Raw genomic sequence first — 15,690 nt, forward strand, 5'->3', positions numbered from 1 at the left:
GTCGTTATATGCGCAGTCGTTATATCCGCAGTCGTTATATCCGCAGTCGTTATATCCGCAGTCGTTATATCCGCAGTCGTTATATCCGCAGTCGTTATATCCGCAGTCGTTATATCCGCAGTCGTTATATCCGCAGTCGTTATATCCGCAGTCGTTATATCCGCAGTCGTTATATCCGCAGTCGTTATATCCGCAGTCGTTATATCCGCAGTCGTTATATCCGCAGTCGTTATATCCGCAGTCGTTATATCCGCAGTCGTTATATCCGCAGTCGTTATATCCGCAGTCGTTATATCCGCAGTCGTTATATCCGCAGTCGTTATATCCGCAGTCGTTATATCCGCAGTCGTTATATCCGCAGTCGTTATATCCGCAGTCGTTATATCCGCAGTCGTTATATCCGCAGTCGTTATATCCGCAGTCGTTATTAGTCAAGTTGACTGTAAGCGCAATCCTCAGGAAGAAGTTGTAAGAGGCACTCCTGCCCCGGCGCATACCAGCGATATTGCTGGAAACAGCACTCAGACAAAATTACAATAGCTAAACAGACAGCTATAGATCCATGCTTACATTGTCCATGCTTACATTGTCCATGCTTACATTGTCCATGCTTACATTGTTTATAGCCAGTGGACCAGACCAGAGCAGAGTGGGTTGGAATGCTGTCCAGTAGTGTATGTCAGTGTCACTGGCTACTGTCACATACTTACAGCGTATCACGTCTGCCCACACTCTAGCACTGACCATCACACAATATATATACACACACACATACACACAAATGAGAGGGAGAGGGAGAGGGAGAGAGAGAGAGAGGGAGAGAGAGAGAGAGAGAGAGAGAGAGAGAGAGAGAGAGAGAGAGAGAGAGAGAGAGAGAGAGAGAGAGAGAGAGAGAGAGAGAGAGAGAGAGAGAGAGACAGAGTAAGTTACATTTATAAAGACAGGTAAGTCTAACAAATGAGGACTGAGACCTCTACAACAGGGTTTTTACGCCTGAAAGCAGGTGCATGATTTAACAAGCAGGTTGTCAGTCTAGATTTTATGCGCAGATGGAGAAAAAGCGCAGAATTTTTGTAATGAGATGAAAAGCAGAAATAATAAGAAATAATAGGAAAAGATGAAATGAAAGCCTGCTCACAACCCCGCCCAGCCTTGCGAACTGGGTATGGTGGATTAAGAACCCGGTTCAACGCTCGAGCAAGCGCTCTCCACTCAAGGTGTTCACAGCAACTGATAGGAACTCATATGGGGAAATTATAGAAAAGAAATAATAAGATAAAGAGAATAAATTTCAACGCACCTCAATAAACGGAGCCCCACATACAGTACCTCAGAAAAGTGGATCTTCCGACCAGTGTTTTTGTTGACGCCGCAACCAGATGATGTAGCTGCTTCGCAGAGACGTCTTACTGCACAAATTACAAATAAATTTTATTCTTCGATTAGAAAATCCAAGCGCTTTCAGAGCCCTCCGAAGAGAGTCCGGGATGAAACCACGCACACCCACCTCAACCGAAAAAGAAACGACCTGCCACCCGTTTGCTCGGCATTGATCGGCCAGATCCGCATACCGCCTGTCCTTCCGCGAGTTACTGACACTGAATCTGTCCTCAGCACAAACTGTCAACTCCATCCAGAATACAATCCTACGACTCGTAGAGTACAGAACTATATCTGGTCTTAGGGTGGTAAGTGCAACACAGCTAGGGAAAGAAATCTTTGCACTAACTGAGTCGACAAGAAGTTTCCAGTCTGAGGCCGCTGACAGGAGATCAGTCGTAACCAACTTTCGTCTGGGCTGAACGCGAACTGGCTTCTCTCCCGCCTTGCAAAATGAGATGAAGTCAAGCTCATTTGAATTTTCGGTTTGTACGGTGTTTGCAGCAGTGCGGATTCGAATCTCCTCACGCATGTTCCTGACGATGACCCCGAGTACGAGAGAGAGAGAGAGAGAGAGAGAGAGAGGGAGAGAGAGAGAGAGAGAGAGAGAGAGAGAGAGAGAGAGAGAGAGAGAGAGAGAGAGAGAGAGAGAGAGAGAGAGAGAGAGAGAGAGAGAGAGAGAGAGAGCGAGTGACAGAGAGACACACACACAGGTACAAAACAGACAAATAGCAAGAGAGGTGATACGTGAGACAAAAAGTGCACTGTTTCAAAACTACCAAAAGCTCAGACTGCCCCCCCCCCCCCCTCCCCTTCCCACCACACACACGTACAGCTGTACAGGTATTAGCCACAACAAAACAAAAGAAAGAAATGGAAGAAGAGGAAGGTAAAAGGCGGAATGTGTATGATACTATGATGAGAAACTTACTTGCTGTAGTCATCGTGTGTATCAACACCAACAATGGACAACGCTGCTCTCAGTCCTAGTGTCAGACGTAGAATAGCGCCGTACAATAATGCAGACCTCCTACAAACACACAGGGAGAAGGGAGAGAGAGTGAGAGAGAGAGAGAGAGAAAAAAAAGAGAATTGAATAGAGAGAGAGAAAAAGAGACAAACAGAAAGAGATCATTTTTAGCTCCACGCCTACATATTACTGATGACAAAAAAACCATGGTTTTTCTGAAAAATCAGGCCAACTTCTCGCATCCGTAGGAAAGCCACAAATATAGCCCTGAATGATCAAGGCATCAGAAGACATGGCTTGTTCAAACACCCCTCGTCTAACAGACAGACAGACAGAGAGAGAGAGAGACAGACAGACAGACAAACACACACACACAAAACACGTCAGACATGCTAGAGCTCACCGCATAGCATTGAGGTCTTTCTTGCCCAGGAACCATAATGCTTGTAAGCAACTACTGACATCTGAACAAAAGATACATACACACAGTGATAAGACATTGTGCTTACTCATTCGTGCATGCGTGAGTGCATGTGAGCACACACACAATGTCAAACTGTTGATCTGAAAAATATGTCGACGAAAGCTCAACAAATAAAGAAACACACACACACACACACACACACACACACCTGTCCTGTTGAGCCACTGTCACAAGGGTCACGTGGTTCCCCGAAGGGGCAGCAGAGGGACAGATACCTGATGTCGCCTCAGATACGGAATCAGACAGAATCAGCGCAAGCAGACAGACACACACACACGCACACACGTGCACGCACACACACAACCATAACCTTACTTATGACGGAGTGAAGACGATCCAGCAAACTATGCAATGCTGCAACGTCAGGACTGCATTCCGTTACTGCACAGCGCCTGGAGTACACATGCACACATACGCGTGGACACACACACCGACATCCACATACACACACCGACACACACACACACAGGAACACACACACACCGACACACACACACACATACACACACACACACACACATGCACACACGGACATACACACACACACGAACACACACATACACACACACACACATCATTGGAGGCAATGATAGGAACACTGCAGCAGGAGCTATAGGAACTTGTGCAGGGATTGCACATGCACTATTCAACAGCTTTCCAGGCTGAAGAATTGATCCTGCCACTGTTTAGTCTTGTGTACAGCACACATCTAAACACATCCTACTGCCCTTGCTACTGCCCTTGGTACAATGTACTAGTAATGCACACATCCTACTGCCCTTCCTACTGCCCTCGCTACTTCCCTCGCTACTGCTCTCGCTACTGCCCTCGCTACTGCCCTTGCTACTGCCCTTGCTACTGCCCTTCCTACTGCCCTCGCTACTTCCCTCGCTACTGCTCTCGCTACTGCCCTCGCTACTGCCCTTGCTACTGCCCTTGCTACTGCCCTTGTGTACAGCACACATCTAAACACATCCTACTGTCCTTGCTACTGCCCTTGCTACTGTCCTTGCTACTGCCCTTGCTACTGCCCTTGCTACTGCCCTTGCTACTGCCCTTGCTACTGCCCTAGCTACTGTCCTTGCTACTGCCCTTGCTACTGTCCTTGCTACTGCCCTTGCTACTGCCCTTGCTACTGCCCTTGCTACTGCCCTAGCTACTGCCCTTGCTACTGCCCTTGCTACTGCCCTTGCTACTGCCCTTGCTACTGCCCTTGCTACTGCCCTAGCTACTGCCCTTGCTACTGCCCTTGCTACTGCCCTTGTGTACAGCACACATCTAAACACATCCTACTGTCCTTGCTACTGCCCTTGCTACTGTCCTTGCTACTGCCCTTGCTACTGCCCTTGCTACTGCCCTAGCTACTGCCCTTGCTACTGCCCTTGCTACTGTCCTTGCTACTGCCCTTGCTACTGCCCTTGCTACTGCCCTAGCTACTGCCCTTGCTACTGCCCTTGCTACTGCCCTTGCTACTGCCCTTGTGTACAGCACACATCTAAACACATCCTACTGCCCTTGCTACTGCCCTTGCTACTGCCCTTGCTACTGCCCTTGGTAGTGCCCTAGCTACTGCCCTTGCTACTGCCCTTGCTACTGCCCTAGCTACTGCCCTTGCTACTGCCCTTGCTACTGCCCTTGGTACTGCCCTAGCTACTGCCCTTGCTACTGCCCTTGCTACTGCCCTTGCTACTGCCCTTGCTACTGCCCTAGCTACTGCCCTAGCTACTGCCCTTGCTACTGCCCTTGGTAGTGCCCTTGCTACTGCCCTAGCTACTGCCCTTGCTACTGCCCTTGCTACTGCCCTTGGTACTGCCCTAGCTACTGCCCTTGCTACTGCCCTTGCTACTGCCCTTGCTACTGCCCTTGCTACTGCCCTAGCTACTGCCCTAGCTACTGCCCTTGCTACTGCCCTAGCTACTGCCCTTGCTACTGCCCTTGGTAGTGCCCTTGGTAGTGCCCTTGCTACTGCCCTTGCTACTGCCCTTGCTACTGCCCTTGCTACTGCCCTAGCTACTGCCCTTGCTACTGCCCTTGCTACTGCCCTTGCTACTGCCCTAGCTACTGCCCTTGCTACTGCCCTTGCTACTGCCCTTGCTACTGCCCTTGCTACTGCCCTTGCTACTGCCCTAGCTACTGCCCTTGCTACTGCCCTTGCTACTGCTCTTGCTACTGCCCTTGCTACTGCCCTTGCTACTGCCCTTGCTACTGCCCTAGCTACTGCCCTAGCTACTGCCCTTGCTACTGCCCTTGCTACTGCCCTTGCTACTGCCCTTGCTACTGCCCTAGCTACTGCCCTTGCTACTGCCCTTGCTACTGCCCTTGCTACTGCCCTTGCTACTGCCCTTGCTACTGCCCTAGCTACTGCCCTTGCTACTGCCCTTGCTACTGCTCTTGCTACTGCCCTTGCTACTGCCCTTGCTACTGCCCTTGCTACTGCCCTAGCTACTGCCCTTGCTACTGCCCTTGCTACTGCCCTTGCTACTGCCCTAGCTACTGCCCTTGCTACTGCCCTTGCTACTGCCCTAGCTACTGCCCTTGCTACTGCCCTTGCTACTGCCCTTGCTACTGCCCTTGCTACTGCCCTTGCTACTGCCCTTGCAGGGGCGGATCCAGAGATCTCTACAGGGGGGTTCCGGTTGAACCAAAATTGAACAGCCAAAATATTATGGAATCAGATGTGCGGTTGGCACTTGTAATAACAACAATCCGATTGTGTTAGTGGGAATCGCATGCTTTTAAACACACACTACGGACATAATAATTATTATATTTTTCCATCATCGACCACACCATAACTGCGCTCTCCAGCCGGCCTCGACACGTTGCCACAGCACACCACCACTGCACCATCGCTGGAGACTGAGTCGGAGCGCAGTTGTGGTGTGGTGGACGATGGAAAACCTGGACAGGGCCAAATGCTGCTGCTTACCCTACATTGTATATTATTTAGTACGGAAGACCCTTTCAACTTCTTGTAAAGATCGAATATGCAAGCCATGGGTACGTTGAGAGCCAGGAATGCCGAAATGACAACCAAGTTACTTTCCCTGTCCATTTGTGCTTTCGGAAATTTTTGGCATTTTTTACAATGCAAAATGCTCTATAGTCACAGGACAAGAGCATCGTCTTCACTTCAGTGACAGAAACAACAATAGCGGAACAGTGTCGACAATTGTACAATCCTTCCGATGTCATCTGAAACACATCTGGCGCAGCACTCCGTTCCTGCGGAGGAACAACTAGTCACTACTGCATGCTGCAGCAGGTAGAGATTACTGACTTTGCTTGGATGTCGGAGCCCTCATCTTGATAGGCGTCAGCGCTGCAGCCTTTGGGTAATCCTGAAATAAAGATTATTATATTCCGAGGAGCTTGAACTCTACGTGTACGGTTCGAAGTTCGTTGAAGAGTGTCAGTACTCGGAACGTCCTTTCTCTTCTGCAAAAAACTTGTCCAAGGAATACTGACCACACCACACCGATCCTGAGCAGCAGTGAATGACAGCGCCAATCAGGCGCGTGCTCGGTGATGGGCACGGGGGGGCACGTGCACCCCCCAAAAATTTTCAATCTGATCCAAGGCAATTGTAATGTATGCAAATATGCTCTAAAATTCAAGAAAGGTTGCAAACAAATTGCAGAAAATTGCCGGGGGGCTCCCCTCGGCTCCCGTGCACCCCCCTAGTTGGGGGGCCGAGCACGCCCCTGCCAATGGAGGTAAGTTTGGATCGTTTCGAAAGATCAAAAAGGAAACAACCACCCAATGTTGTCTACAGTGTCCGTTTGTAAATCACGGACGTGAACACCAGTACAGACTACTATCCGTACAGTGTCGATCTACCGCACGCGCATGCAGTGCACTGACTGACAGTCTGTGCTCCTTGACTAAGTGACTGCCACTGACTGAGTCTGTGATCGGACGGACGTCCTTTTGTGCACACATGATATTTTTCGATATTTCTCAGCCACACACTTTGCAAAATTTAGGGGGTTCCATGGAACCCCCGGAACCCCCCCTGGATCCGCCACTGCCTTGCTACTGCCCTTGCTACTGCCCTTGCTACTGCCCTAGCTACTGCCCTAGCTACTGCCCTTGCTCCTGCCCTTGCTACTGCCCTTGCTACTGCCCTTGCTACTGCCCTTGCTACTGCCCTTGCTACTGCCCTTGCTACTGCCCTAGCTACTGCCCTAGCTACTGCCCTTGCTACTGCCCTTGCTACTGCCCTTGGTAGTGCACGTGTGCAGGTTTAAATTTACTTTTGCACTGCACAGCTTTTTGAAGGGATCTTCCTGGCCACTAAACCCTAGATTGATTCATATCTGTTTCCCCTTTTTCGTCCCACACACACAGATATATCGCACCACATGCTCTGGCATGCACTGGCTACTGGTAACCACCGGGGAATCGCAGCATTGAGGGAGACAAGGCAGGCGACTGTAACGCTAACCGATGTGTGTTTCACTCTCAGGCTGCCCGTTACAGTCGCCAAGGCTTGGTGCAAGACTGATTCATACACACTCACATAATATTATGGCATGGCTTGCCTGAGCGGCGCTTAGGACGATGCATGACCATCATAGTCAGGAATAGAGGTCATACAAATGATGACATTCTGGTGAGTTGGCCGATGTGTGTATGGGTGATAACGCCGTAAAAGTATACTTTACAGTGTGAGTTGGCGGATCCACTTATGGGAGCATAGTGTACAGAGAGAGTCGGTGGGTTCACTTGGGTTAATGCATCGCTATGCTGCGGCAGAGCCAAAGCACTTCAAATTCACCGTGCAATCACATGACATCTCTTGAACCTGCAGCCTCTGATTGGAAACTGAGCGGACATACCACTGCTCCACATGGGGCATGTGTCCATTCACACACACGCAAACATGCACAGACACACACACACACACGCACACACACACACGCACACACACACACATCTATCATCACTAACCGTATCACTGTTGGAGTTGAGTGTGTGGTGATAACACAGTCTGGAGATGGTAGACCATGCAATACAGCATCCCTGGCCCTTGCCCCCACTGTCTCTGCTGCTACAGAATCTACAGTAGGTATAGGAGACTGAGACCTGGCATCATCATCATCACTACTAGTGTTGCCACTGCATGTCCAGCCAAGCCAAATACTGGAATTGGCCTCCGTATACAGACCCTGGATTTCGTCAATCTGCAGTCAGTGCATACACACACATACGCGCGCGCGCGCGCGCGCGCACACACACACACACACACACACACACAAGAACCCAATGCCCATGTCATGTTGATGCTGAGATCACAGTAATCAATAGTTTGAATGATTTGATGTATAAACTGCACTTGAGCAGAATACAGCTGTATACAGCTTCAGTGATCATGATTATACCATCCATCAACAGCTACAGGACTAGAGAGGTTAAGATGCACGTTATTTCTGCCGTGACGCGCAATTTCACGTCAAATTCGGCATAAAACTCCAAATTTCGACACGAGCTGCAGGTCACTCGCGTTGTTTTCCAAAGCGCGCGCCAAATAACGTGAGCTGAACTTAACCTCTCTATTATAGCTGCTTGACGCAGAGTTCTGAAGTTACACTATGAACAGCACGAATTCGAAATCTCCCAATGCTTGTACATGTATTGTACATCATTGCTATGATCCAAAATATCATAATTTCTAGTGAACCCATGCCAGCGGGATGGTATGTATATTATACTTTGAGCCTGAGCCAGGCCAGGGAAAATCCCCAGCGCAAGAACCAAGCACGAGACTGTGCATATCATAACGCAGACAGACAGGGATATCATCAATTACCTCGGATTCGTGCAGACATTTCAGTTTGCGTAGCTGCCCGACGGGTATGCGAGCAAAAATAACCAGCATGTTGCCGTCAATGGAGGAGCTACATCAGTACAGTTCAGTGGGCAAGATGGTGGAAGGTACTACTTCAATCACATTGCTCGTATTGCAATGGCGAGCTTTCATCTGTCATTTCCTGCATAATGTCCTCGAATGAAGTGATGATGATAATTATCGTCAATCTCTAGCTTTTTTTGAAATTTTGGTTTTTATCGCGCGGAATGTTCTTTTCAGCGCAAAAGCTTGCCCAACATGCACTACGATCGAGAGTACTAAAATACCGCTACTTTAGTACCCAACAACAGAAAGAATGTACGCAAAAAAATAAACAGCATGCAGTTTCTCTCTTTCCAGTCTTTGTCGACACTCGAACTCATCATTCATCGATTGTCTTGCCACATTGTAAAGTAAAGTAGAGCTACTTTTGTCTTTACATTGTATTTATTGCGTTGATAGTTCTGTTCCTTAATTTGAGCTCACTCTGCTGCTGTTGGAGTAGGCGACAGCAGCCACAACAACTAAAAATTCAGGTGAGAAAATACTTCGAATGAGGCAATTCTCACTCATTGAAACTTTCTCGTCACAACTTGAGGACTATCTAACATTTCCACTTCAAAAGGAGAAAAAATTGTCACACCTGCGTCTGTTACTAACTGTGAATATATTCCCCGGCGACCATCTGAAGGCTTTCTTTCTTCCATCATTCATGCAAAGTCTTTTGTTTGTTTGAGAATGCTAGTAAGATGTGATGTGAGCAGAGTTGCGAAAAGACATAATTCCTGCAAAGATTTAAACTCCTCATCTTGCCTGATGTTACCTAGTACATGTATTCAATCGTTCACTCTTTGAAGTTCGAAGCCTGCCTGTTGTGCACGTACATGGCGTGGCGTGGCGATATGAACACCTTTCGAAGCCTGCTTGTTGTGCACGTGCATGGCGTGGCGATGTGAATTATCCTATAGCCAGTCAAATAATTATTTCCTTTGGTAGCCCTGGAGAGCTCAGCTGTGGGGGTATGCTGCACTGTGCAATGCACTGAACACTTAGCAGAGTTCCGCTACTCCGTCCAGTTGCATTGCAGGCGCATGCTTGGGGTGGTGGCGGATTGAAGAAATGGCGTTGTAGAAATCCCCGAACACTTGTACATGCATAGTGTATGACCAGCTGTGTCCGTGCAGATCAGTGAGGGGTGCCTGTGTGTGTGTGTGTGTGTGTGTGTGTGTGTGTGTGTGTGTGTGTGTGTGTGTGCGTGTGCGTGTGTATATGTGTGTGTGGTGTGTGTGTATGTGTGTTTGATTGTTTGCATTCAGGCAGTACACCAGATATCCTGTACCATAGCTGACACCTACTGAATGCAATGAACTGTGGTGATCATGTGACGGTCATGTGACCTGTTCACCATCAATCACCGGTATCAGTACAGACTATCAACTGGCTTGACCGTGTGCACATACGCAGACACGTGGACACGCGCACGTGTGTGCATGCGTAGACCTGACGTGGCCAAGCCGGTCGCTAGCAATACTTCACAGGCATGCAGTCCTCCTATGGTTGGCAGCAGGCTGGCAACGTGCCACAGCAGGCACAGGAATCACAGCAGGCACAGTACAGCAGCCATACAGTGGATTACAGTGGTGCACAGCAGTATGGCGTAGCACAGGGCTATGGCGCACCACAGCAACAACAGCAGCAGCAGCAACAACCGGAAGCTGCACCGTGGAACTCGGCCTGGGGTCAGTCGTGGCCAGCACAGCATTCTGGTGCTACTGCTGCTAGCTATCAGCAATATCCTCAAGCAACCACAACCACCGGTAGTGCTGCTGGTGGAGCGTCACACTACAATCAAGACGCCGGCGCCAGCTGGCACAACGGTGTCCATGGCGCCGCCCCACATGCCCAGCAGGGCTCTGGTGGTCACGGCAATGCGGCAAACCCGATGACTCACCCAGCGACGTACCAATCAACAACAGCAGCAGCAGCAGCAGGAGCCGATCAGCGGTCGTCGACAACATCTGCTGGCTATCCGCAATCTTACGCTGGGAATAGCTACGAACACCATCAGCATCATCAGCAGCAGCAGCAGTCGTGGTCTCAGCCCGCTGCTACTCAACCCTACGCCGGTTCAGCATCTGCTACTGCTGGCAGCTTTGCTTCTAGTGATACCAGTAAAAGTTCTGAGCAGCATACACACGCTGCGTACCAGCACTCTTCCGCGGAAGCGTACCCGCCGTCAGCAGGTCCGCGGGACTCTGCCTATCGGCCGCCGCCAGCAGCAGAACAGCAGCAGCAGTGGTCACAGCCACCGACACAACAACAGCAGCAGCAACGTGGAGATGGCTATAGTGGACATGACGGCCAGCAGACATCCACTGGAACTGCCGCTGCTGCTGCGGTTGATCAAGATAACAGCGGTGGTGTGAGTGCATGGCGGGGCAAATCAAGATGGCCCAGTGATGCTGCTGCTGTTGATCATGATAACAACAGCGGTAGTACGAGTGCATGGCGGAGCAAATCCAGATGGTCCAGTGATGCTGCTGCTGCCCCATCAGCGCAGTCATCCGCTGCACACTCCGCAGCACCGTCATCTCAGTATTCCTATAATCAACTGGCTCATCATCACCAGCACCACCCGGCCAGTGGTTCAACAGGCTATCCTTCAGCTGCACCTTCTGCTGGTGGTGGTGGTGGTAATTGGGCACGATCAGAGTTGGATACACGTGAACAGCAGCGTGCTCCAGCATCGTCGTCGTCGCAGCAGTACAGCCGAGGCAGCGGTGCGTCACGCTGGCATGCAGTAGACGGTGATACCAGTCACACAGCGCAACCGCCTCCGTCTTCCACCCGTACCACCAGCGGTGCAGCACCATCGTCTGCGTCGGCGGTAGATAACAGCGGTGGTCATACAGCAGAGTACCGTAACCATGGTGACGACGGTTACGCACACCGCACGCACGGCCAGCCATCCTCCGTGGCGACATCGCTGGACAGCAGCCACCGCTCTCAGCTATCCAGTGTACGATCGTCGCCAGCGTCAGCAGCCTATGATTACGAGTATGGCCACCAGCTACAGCAGCGTGACGTAACAGCATCGGCACGCACCGATCCCGGCCATCACGCATCGCCGCATCGACCACCACCGCCGGCTGCATCAGACCCGCCATCCGCGTCATCATCAACGCCGTGGCAACCAGTAATCCGTACCGAAGACTACCACCACAAAACACCAGCAGGTCCAGCAGCAGCAGCATCGCACTCACATGCAGCCAGTTCGCGGCCGCTGCCACCTGCTCATGATAGCGCGGAGGCACCACGAAGCCTTATGTCTGTGGAGGCGCGCGCACCTAGCCGCTATGATCGTCATGACGACACCAGGTACGCGGCCGTCGGCAGTGACCATGGTTACCGGGAACGGGAACGGCGCTCACCGCCGCCGCGTCGCTATGATGATTATCGCCGTGACGACTACGAGCGGTATCATCATCGCCACGACGACCGATCCCGTCACCCTGGCGGTGGGGGCTATTCAGGGTCCTCTGTGGACAGACCACCGCCACGTGATCATCGTGGTGGACACTGGGGGCCAACAACCGACGGTGGGCATCGTTACGATGGCCATCCGCATTCGCAGCCTCGCCATCCACCACCACCACCATCAGCCGGTGGACCATCATCACATGGTCACCACCACCATCATCACCATGGTGATGTTGATGCTCGCGGAGGTGGTGGTGCGGCGGATGGTTATACCAAACCTCCCGTTGCTGTTCCCGCCCCACCTCCCGCCGAGACTGTACTCATCGAGAGTCTACTGGACGGTGAGGAGGCACGGTCCGCTCGGCCGGCTAACATCGTTGTCATCCTGCGCGGTCTGCCCGGCTCGGGCAAGACACACGCGGCCAAGAAGCTGCGGGATCGCGAGGTGGCCAACGGAGGTGAGGCGCCACGTATCCTATCGCTTGACGACTACTTCATGACGGAGACGGAGGTGACGGAGAAGGATCCGGACACCGGCCGACGCGTCAAGGTCAAGCGCGAAGAGTACGACTACGACGAGGCGGCGGAACCGGCGTGCCGCGCGTCCATGCTGAAAGCGTTTAGCCGCACCCTGGACGACGGCCTCTTCAAGATGATCCTGCTCGACTGCGTCAATCAAAAGGTGGCGCACTTTGAGCAGTTCTGGCTGGCAGCTAAGCTGAAAGGTTTTGAAGTGTACATCGCCGACCTGGAGGAGCCGGTGGAGCTGTGTGCCGATCGCAACGTTCATCAGCGCACACTCGACGACATTCGGGCACTGCACGACGCCTGGGAATCCACGCCGGCCAATTTCAAGCGCCTGGACGTTAGCGGCCTGTACCGTGAAGCTATAGCCGAGGTGGAGATGGCTGATGACAGTGACAACGATGACAACAATGTGTCCGCCACACAAACAACAACAGATAATGTTAGCAATGAGAAATCTATACCGGCCAATGATGACGATGATAGTGATGGCTCGGAGCAGACGGCAGCCGCTACTATCAAACAAGGTCATGGTGATGAAGACGATGATGATGGCGACGACGACAATGGATCATCTGCGGCAGCGCTGCATCCGGTGCGAAGTCGTTGGGAGTCGTCGTCGTCTGGTGGTGGCGGTGGCGGCGGAGATCGGCTTGACCGTCTCGACGGTCTCAGATCGAGTGGCGATGCGTCGTCGTCGTCAGCTGCACAATCCATCGCTGATTGGACGGGTTTGACTGACAGAGCTAGTAGTAATACAGAACACGGGGTAGAGGCTACTGACGCCGGTGACGTTGTCATCCGCAAGAAGAATTCGCGAGGGTATCGTATCCGCTGGGCGGACCTTGAAGAAGAGAAAGAGCGGGCACGCAAGCGTAACATTGGCTACCATCCCGGAGCCAGCTGGAAAGACCTGGTGCCAAGCGAGGACGTTGAGAAATACTTAGCCGGTGATTCGTAGCTCTCGTCTGTGTGTGTGTGTGTGTGTGTGTGTGCCAGTGTCTCTATGTTTGTACATGTTGCTATACAAAATCTCTCGCCTGCCCGCGCTCTCCCATCTACAAATGTCCTCCGGGCCGCTGGGCACATCCTGTGTATATAGTGCTAATGCGCCGGCTGTTGTGCTGGTGCTTTGTTTTCTCTTTCGCCAAGACTACTCATTCTGTTAACATTCTGTTTGGTTGACAATCTCTCTCTACATGAACAGCATTGCTTCTCACATTCACACATTTCACTCAAGTTCTGAGCGCGTCCTGTTCATATTTCCGGTTGACCTAGAGTTGGCTAGAGTTGACCTAGAGTTGACCTAGAGTTGGCTAGAGTTGGCTGATTGCATACTAGTACTCATGAGGTGCTAGGTAATTTATGTTTGCTCGCAGCAGCAGCAGCAGCAAACGATGACAGCTCTGTGAACCACTACATACTACTTGTAGAGCCCCCCCTCCCATCCCCTACTCCAGGAATTTGCGTTTGCATGGCACTGACTGTGTGTCTGACAGTTTGTTCTGGAGTGGTCCAAACTGAGATTGTAGAGGGATGTGGAATGAGGAAAGGAGTGAAGTACATTATGATGCTTGTATAGAACCAGGCCCGATAGTGGATCTTGCATACCCGATGCATCACTGCACTGCAAGCGATATCGCATGCACGTGTACGTGTACACAAGACTACATGTACCGGCAAGAGTAAAATAAGTTCCCATGGATATACTCTTGATGCCGGTACATGAGGTGTGCGACCACATCCCAATGCTCACATTGGCATCCAGTTCACACGGGTCGACAGGCTCATCCAATCTTTACAATGCCCGGATAAAACCAGGAGAGAAAATAGAAATTTGAATCTGGAATTAAAATTTGCTAAAAATAAATGAAGTACATGTACAAAAGAGGATAAGAACGTTAGATATGATCAAAAGTCAAAATTTAACATAAACAGGGAAAAGTGTGCGGACTCCGAGGCCAGGGAACTCTCTTCTGTCAAGTCCCCAGAACGGGCAGGGCACAGTACGGTGTGTGTGTGTGGCGGGGGTGCAGAGAATGGTGCAAACAGGGAAACAGTACAAATTTCTCTAAAAAAACCTTTAAAATTGAGACATTGTACGAGTATGAGTTACTCGTACAAGTTCAGTGTGCCATACACGTGCACAAGTAGAAAACTCTATCCTAAAATAAGTACTCTAATATATATGTAGTAAGGCTTCAGCGCAGACATAACAAGACAGACTGCCATAAGTGGAACACGTGTACGCGTGTGTTTGGTATGTCACTGTGGTTCATGCCTGCATACCAGGTATGTGCTTGACATTGCACAGCTACTAACCCTAACCTCCAACATACCGTCCTGCACTATCACACCGTCCTGCATTATCACACCGTGACCTGCATAATCACACCGTGTCCTGCATTATCACACAGGGTCACAACCAGGGAGTAGTACAATACCGGTATTGTACTACTCCCTGGTCACAAGCATGAACTTACAGTGCAGCACAGAGGCAGCAAACAAACCATGATAGACAGAAACAAACCATGACAGACAAATACCCCGTTGTGGTGGAATAGACCATTGGGCCTATCACCTGGGACAACAGAAAACTGGGGTATGGTACCAAAATCAATGTGAGTCTGGCACAACACCCCGGGGTGAAAAAGCCCAGGACATAAATAAAAAGATGCAAATGCCCCAGGTCCGGGCAATAACCTCCGGGTCAATAAACCCGGGAAGGGGCGCAATAGCAGTTCCAGAAGTACGACAACGAGTAAAACATCAGAAGGAACGGTGTACCGTTGTGAGTATCCACGGTGTGCCTCACAACTTGGCCTTGGGAACACGGTACTTCTGGTAATCAATTCCCTTCTGGACGGTGACACGCATCACTTGGCCGGAGTCGGGACGTTCGTCCAGCAGCTGAATAAAACCCTCGGCGATACGTTCCGGCCTGCAGATGGAGAGGACAGACGGATAGACGGAAATGCACATACTCGTACACATGTCTAA

General features: G+C 50.8%; 3 protein-coding genes across 4 annotated transcripts in view; 1 reads left to right on the forward strand and 2 right to left on the reverse strand.

Moving 5' to 3' along the window:
• Window positions 1-552: 552 nt before the first annotated feature.
• On the reverse strand, window positions 553-8,844 carry LOC135813101 (uncharacterized). Its single transcript, XM_065326319.1, has 6 exons — window positions 8,647-8,844; window positions 7,788-8,020; window positions 3,150-3,226; window positions 2,754-2,814; window positions 2,312-2,410; window positions 553-739 (listed from the first exon to the last, which is right to left on the reverse strand). Exons 1-6 carry the CDS (start codon window positions 8,713-8,715, stop codon window positions 553-555), a joined length of 726 nt encoding a protein of 241 aa, XP_065182391.1. The 5' UTR covers window positions 8,716-8,844.
• Window positions 8,845-9,056: 212 nt separating this feature from the next.
• LOC135812229 (filaggrin-2-like) lies at window positions 9,057-14,056 on the forward strand. Of its 2 annotated transcripts, none has more exons than XM_065325569.1 (2): window positions 9,057-9,221; window positions 10,002-14,056. In XM_065325569.1, the coding sequence occupies exon 2, from the start codon at window positions 10,226-10,228 to the stop codon at window positions 13,649-13,651; it is 3,426 nt and encodes a 1,141-aa protein (XP_065181641.1). In that variant the 5' UTR covers window positions 9,057-9,221; window positions 10,002-10,225; the 3' UTR covers window positions 13,652-14,056. The 2 variants fall into 2 exon arrangements, with proteins under 2 accessions (XP_065181641.1, XP_065181642.1); XM_065325570.1 differs by having other exon boundaries at window positions 10,006-14,056.
• A 415-nt stretch (window positions 14,057-14,471) lies between these two features.
• Window positions 14,472-15,690, reverse strand: part of LOC135812230 (15-hydroxyprostaglandin dehydrogenase [NAD(+)]-like) — a 28,460-nt gene continuing 27,241 nt past the window's right edge. Inside the window, exon 7 of the mRNA XM_065325571.1 lies at window positions 14,472-15,631. Within this exon, the coding sequence (XP_065181643.1) occupies window positions 15,502-15,631 (130 nt within the window). The 3' untranslated portion in view covers window positions 14,472-15,501. The remainder of the gene's footprint in view (window positions 15,632-15,690) is intronic.

The sequence above is a fragment of the Sycon ciliatum genome, chromosome 3 (genome assembly GCF_964019385.1).
Source record: "Sycon ciliatum chromosome 3, ocSycCili1.1, whole genome shotgun sequence".
Classification (NCBI taxonomy): Eukaryota; Metazoa; Porifera; class Calcarea; order Leucosolenida; family Sycettidae; genus Sycon; species Sycon ciliatum.